This window comes from Dipteris shenzhenensis, chromosome 19 (assembly GCF_047967505.1).
Source record: "Dipteris shenzhenensis isolate YYH24624 ecotype China chromosome 19, Dip_SZ_1.0, whole genome shotgun sequence".
NCBI classification, from domain to species: Eukaryota; Viridiplantae; Streptophyta; class Polypodiopsida; order Gleicheniales; family Dipteridaceae; genus Dipteris; species Dipteris shenzhenensis.
The window spans coordinates 20,905,044-20,910,877 of NC_141614.1; the positions used below are offsets into that span (position 1 = coordinate 20,905,044).

The 5,834-nt window shown below is 41.8% G+C and overlaps 1 protein-coding gene across 1 annotated transcript; it reads right to left on the bottom strand.

Moving 5' to 3' along the window:
* Positions 1–2,449: 2,449 nt before the first annotated feature.
* Positions 2,450–4,932, bottom strand: LOC147890217 (protein neprosin-like). Its single transcript, XM_087390675.1, has 7 exons — positions 4,677–4,932; positions 4,448–4,534; positions 4,062–4,280; positions 3,687–3,851; positions 3,454–3,507; positions 2,972–3,118; positions 2,450–2,824 (listed from the first exon to the last, which is right to left on the bottom strand). The coding sequence occupies exons 1-7, from the start codon at positions 4,854–4,856 to the stop codon at positions 2,450–2,452; spliced, it is 1,227 nt and encodes a 408-aa protein (XP_087246801.1). The 5' UTR covers positions 4,857–4,932.
* Between the last annotated feature and the right edge of the window lie 902 nt (positions 4,933–5,834).

Below are 5,834 nucleotides of genomic sequence, written 5' to 3' on the forward strand. Positions count from 1 at the left end.
TTTATAGTGAGGGTGCTTACATCCATTTGCTTGCTCACATGTGGGATATCTCCTCCATGCCATGTGGCAGCTTGCCCTTTACTCATACCTTTGCTCTACAAGTGCTCATGGCACCACAACTCTCAACAAAGGTCCATCTGTTGTCTCTCTTCATGTGGTGGTGATGAACATCCATAGTTATTATGACAAACATGAATGTAAGTAGTGTTAATTGGTGATTGAGAGGGTGGTAGTATGTAAATTCTTTTGTGCATGTTGATCTCATCACTCTACAAGTCTCTCTTTTTTGTAAGAAGCATTATCGCAATATGCAAGAGAGCTCAAAAGTGAAGGCAGAGTGAGCTTGAGAAACAATCAACCCTTCAAGTAAGGTATTTGAAGAAAAAATATGCATAGGAAGCACAAGCTTAGCACAAGACTCCGTCGAAGGACTTATGTAGGCTTTGTCACCAAGCTTGAGGTCCTCAATGCCTACAGATCACTTTCAAAGAGCGCTTTCTATGAGACTACTAGAGTGACTTCACCATTGGTAGAGAGCGTTTTAGATGCCATCAGGCATGTGTGCATGCATGCTTGAACTCGTTCTACAATTTTAGCTCTACGTTACTATGTTAGGAGTGCATTGGGAAGGCAATGTGATATAGATATGATCAATAAGCCTACTATTCAGATTGAGAGATTCATGGACTGCGCTTAGATTTTAGTAAGCATCTATTCATCAAACTTATCAAATATGGGAATTATGCTTGTGGTATTTTGCACTCAAGTGGCTACTTTTTTTATGACCTGGATCTTTTTCCGAATGCTTTACATAGTGTTAAGGTAGCAAACACCAAAAAAGCATGTGCTTTTTCTCTCCGAAAATCTCCTAGCGAATTTTCCTTGTATCGATCTTGTTCCTCCGATTCCTCCTTGTACTAGTCCTCGTCCTCCAATCCCTCTACATACTCCAACCCCTAGTGTGAAGGGAAGCTATCAAGAGCAAAAGCTTGGGTCGCAAGAGGTTGACTCGATTGCAATCACAGGAACTCATTCATGAGGTCTTGAAAAAAAATCCTGGGAAACAACGACTCACTCTCCGATGAAAGAGAGATGCATGCAAATCCAGTAGCATTCTAGGATTATATTGCAAATTAGGCTCTTTTTGGATCATAGGTAGCTTGAATATTGCAGCTTAAATATCGAAGCTTTCTCACCATTCTTGCAACTTGAACAACCGAAGCTCAGTTTATGATGGCTATGGATTGTTCAATGGCCGAAGCTCAGTTTATGATGGCTATGGATTGTTCAATGGCTGAAACTCAGGTTATGATGGCTACAGATCCAAACCTCACTTCGATGTGATTGACAAAGGGATGTGCCTCTGGGCCAACCTCGAAAGTTAGAGCTTTCAAGGATTTCAAACCTCAAGAACTCCTTCAAAGGATTCCTCTGAATGTGTAATGGCTTCTGACTAATTGGCGCTTCCAAGCTAAATCATTTGGTTGAAATTTCCCTCTACACCATTGTGAGGGAAAGCATCGCACTCATGTTGGGTTGTTCTGGTGAAGAACATAGGGAACAAGAGTTAGATTATTGGCCTTCTCGTCACTAGGATTGATATAGAATTCGCTTGGCTATTTGTTTACTATGGTATTCAAGTTGTTCAGCGGCAGGCTTATTGTGTAATTTCTTATTTTATTTATCCATAAGTATCTAATGCTATTCTATGTTTGTCGACTAGAAGACCAAGATGGAGATCATGGGCCATGTCTCACAAGGTTTGCTCATACACTCTCATGACGTAACAAACATTCAAAAAGTTTCACTAGCTTATCTGTGGACCAAAACTAATGGATCGATGGATCATTATACTAATACATCATGAGAGAAGGGCCCATTCCTAGTTTTTAGCTCTTAAAGAGGAAGCGCACAACCTCTCTAACCACACTATGTGTGGCTATATAATATTATATAAATAAGCTCACATTAATTTAATACTAAGAAACTGCACTCAAATATCCAATCTCAACTCTATCATATGTTGATTACTTTATTCTTGTTGCTTTAATGTGGAGATTGTAACAATAAGTGGTTTTTTTTTGTTAGAATGAACCATTGAAGGACCGTCGCACGGATCGCATCTCTCTTCAAGACACGTCTTGGTATAGAAGAGGTGATCTGCTATGGCTATCTTTGAACATCAAAAAACATTTCCTCCCATAACCCTTTGGTTACCCCCCGCCCTTTTGAGTAGGCATTGCTAGTTGGAAAATGAATTTGTGAAGGTTGTTCGTATGGTGATTACGGAGCTTAATGAGGTGTTCATATGATTAAGGATAAGGAAGTAACTGCATCTTGCCTCTATGGGATATCACAGGTAGAGAGTGACTTAGTAGGTAGGGAATGGTTGGATAATGTTCAAGTAATATGGTAGTACATTTATTTATTTCCTTGTTTTCCCAACCATTCAAGGGCAATTGGAATTTCGACCTGGGCCACCAAAGAAGAAATATGTGCCCCATGTTGTGTCACTACCACCTTGAATATCATAGCACTTGGGATCTTCAGCCACTGTTTGCAAACCAGATACATTCTGAAGGGTGTTCCCTGCATCCACCCACTCCAGATTCCTTATGTAGGCCGCTTCGTTGGAACCAGCTTCTGCAAATTTTCCGCTACCCATTTGTGTTGTTGTGTGCTGGCCGTTCTGCTCCTGGTTCAGGATTTCTCCTCCCCATTCCAATAAGGTTGCAGAATCAGATAGATGTGTGAAGAGGGATTGAGGCCAATAGCCTACCAATTCTCCATTGAATTGCAGCCACCAGTTCCCTGTTCTTAAGTCCTATGCATAGAAATAAAACACATGTGAAGTATTAATCTGTGGTTCTTCTTTACTACTTACATGAAAACCGTTGAGCATATCTCCAAAAAGTATCATATACATGAAAATATAGTACAATGTGATTCACATCCTTGTTTAGGATCTCACTTTGAATACACATAGCGTAAACTCCAATTGCTGACCGTCAATCGTAGATATTGGAGAAAGAGTCCCTCCTACAGCTACATTGTTGCTTGTTTGTACGAACCCAGAACAACCCAAATTGTAACATCCTGTCCCGTTGTAATTATTGGCCTGCAAATAAGTTGAATGTGGGGTTACGTGAGGTCTGGCAAATGATGAAGTCAACATAATGTGAATGTACTACATGAACTTACGAGTGCATAGCACAAATCTGACCTTAAACTTCAAAAACAGTACTTGTTGCAGTTTGTGCAGCTTGTCTTATCTATTATAGTTTAGGGCTGCTAATTGTCTATTGTGCCGTGCCGTGCCAATTAAACTTTTGGTGTCACTATACACTAGCAAGATATAAGATGAAGCAGTGCAAGCACAGTGGATTAATTACGGTCTGGTAAACCGGTCAAGTGGTATTAAAGAGGTAGACATGCTATTAAGCATCAACTTACAGTCCAGTAGATAAAAAGGCGAGTGTTGTTGTCACCATACATCGATGGGTAGACCTGTAGCATATAGAATGCATTACTATAAGAATGCATTACTATGGTGAAAGTTTTGAGGTAATGAAAAAAATGACAGAATGCATTACTAATGCATTCACAAGGTGAAAGTTTTGAGGTAATGAAAATATAGGAGAAGTGTGAAATTCTGTTTGGATATAGTAAAGAGGGATACTACATACTTGCCAGCCCGCCTCTATAGTGTTCAATTCACTACCAGAACCCGCCAAAACCCACCATTGGGCAAGGCTAAATTCGGTGGTGAACTCCACATTGGGGTTCCATAAGTTGAAGGTTGCTTGTGTGCCATAATACGCTTGCTCCCCGTTGGCATACCCATAAGAATGCTACATACACCGCGCAAACCGGGAAAAAACTCAGTAATCTGAAACGAGACCTTGATTGACTGTCATAATGAATCACGGAATTTTAATTTTTTTTTCGTCAAAAAAGGTAGGTCATAGACATATCTACAGGTGCAAGCTGTCTGACCACAGACCAAGAATGTTCATGAGAACTTTGCAGCTCCAGTATAAGTACCTAGCAGCTACACTCACCTGGTGATCAACTCCTCCAACAACCTGAGGAGCTCCGCAGAACTTGCGGCCGTAGAGTCTTGGTGAAGAACCCGTTCGTAGGATATCATCAATCGTAATGCGCCGAACAGGAATCGTGCCGTTGGGGCACTTCCCATTTTTCTGCCATAACTGATAGGCTTGCCTCGTGTGGTGTCGAGTAAGAGACTCGGATCGATGAGGAAAGGTGGAAGGGGCTTCCTGCCAAGGAAGAAGCACGCAAGGAAAGCTGGTTTTTACTGTCGCACCTTCTTATTCGAGACACCATAGTTTAACGTTTTGAGGACAGAAAGCGAACGTCAACCAAGTGAAATGCTCAGGCTGACGCGCTAATTACTAGTGTTTTAGTGTTAGTTCCCAGTATCTACCTGAAGCTTGTGGTCTTTTAGTAAAGGGTGGTCGAAGGCCAGCTGCGTGGAACGGGTTACGCAGTCTATTGTATCTCCGTCGGAACTCTGCACGGCAGGCGCGGAGTAAATACTGCTTGAGCTCGAGCGTAACGGGACATTCTCAATCTTGCATTAGATGGGGTGGCATTTTCGTGAATCATCCTTAAGAGTTATAGTATACACATATATGCATGATAATCATAATTACCCGGATGGTCTTCACTGCAGGCTTATTCAACTTGTGAAGATGGTCTTCGATGCTGGACATGTCCACTTCCTCGACCTTACTGCGACTGCGAGCCCAGGCTAAACGAGGAAAATTGCAGCAAAGTATCCAGAGAAGTATAACATATAAAGGAACATACAGAGGACGGAGAAACTGTCCCATGATTGACGGGTATTGGTGAAAACTGTAACAAGAGGCTAGAGGCTATTTCAGCTGCACTCTCATCTGACAGAACGTCCTCTCCATACAGAAAGGTAATAGAAGACGACGATCCAAGCATACAAGATGGTGTATCGTCGATTAAATTTGGCCGCAAAGAGTACTTATTATATATGGTATAGCTGAGGTGGTCGTGCTGGTATTTCTTGCTCCGAGGACTGGATGAGCACTGTGCTTCAGTAAGGCGCATGGAGGTCATCTTCGTCGTGACCGAAAGATCATGAATTCGCCTAAATTTCACATGCGATTCAAGAACTGCGATGACAATTCAAACAAGAGAAGCTTTGTCTAATATGGTGCGACCCACGCAGGAACAAGGACATCTTTGCATGGCCGGAGATAAGAGTCCGTCAATGTGTCGTGGTCGATGTACCGTGTCGTGGAGGGATGATTGAACGCATGAGCGGTGGAAGGGACGAAGCCGACTTGATTGTTGAGGCTTCTAAATCAAAATGTGTCCCTCGATTAGATGGAAGGGAGACTTGTAAATCAAAATGCCTTCCTCGATTACATTTTAATGAAAGCACGATTACATTTTAATGAAAGCACGTTTGTAGGCCTTGTAGGGGAAACGAATTTCAAGACGTTTGTACGAAAGGACATCCGTGGAATAGGCACTCTTAAGCATTTGTAGGAATCGCACTACATTTCAAACGCCTTTTTTCTAAAACTTGGGAGCTCAAATCTTGTATTATGTACATGGCAAGGACCTCGCTAGCTTAACGCATTTCTCAAATTTGGGAGCTAAAATCTTGTATTATGTAGATGGCAAGGACCTGGGTTAGCTTGAAAACAACCTCCGTTGTACGATGATTGGCAAAAATTTTATAGAAGATAAATATGCACGCTCGAGCTATCATTGTAGCCCTGAGGATGTCGCCATCACCCTGAGAAAATGCCTAGGAAGAACCAATTGCTGAC

What these genes read in the sequence shown, in the direction of transcription:
- LOC147890217 (XM_087390675.1), bottom strand. Translation starts at nt 4,856, where the DNA reads ATGGGACAGTTTCTCCGTCCTCTGTATGTTCCTTTATATGTTATACTT. An exon ending in CTATAGAGGCGGGCTGGCAA is followed by an intron (nt 3,508 to 3,686) that starts GTATGTAGTATC and finishes TATATGCTACAG; the next exon opens with GTCTACCCATCGATGTATGG. An exon ending in TTACGCTATGTGTATTCAAA is followed by an intron (nt 2,825 to 2,971) that starts GTGAGATCCTAA and finishes TTCTATGCATAG; the next exon opens with GACTTAAGAACAGGGAACTG.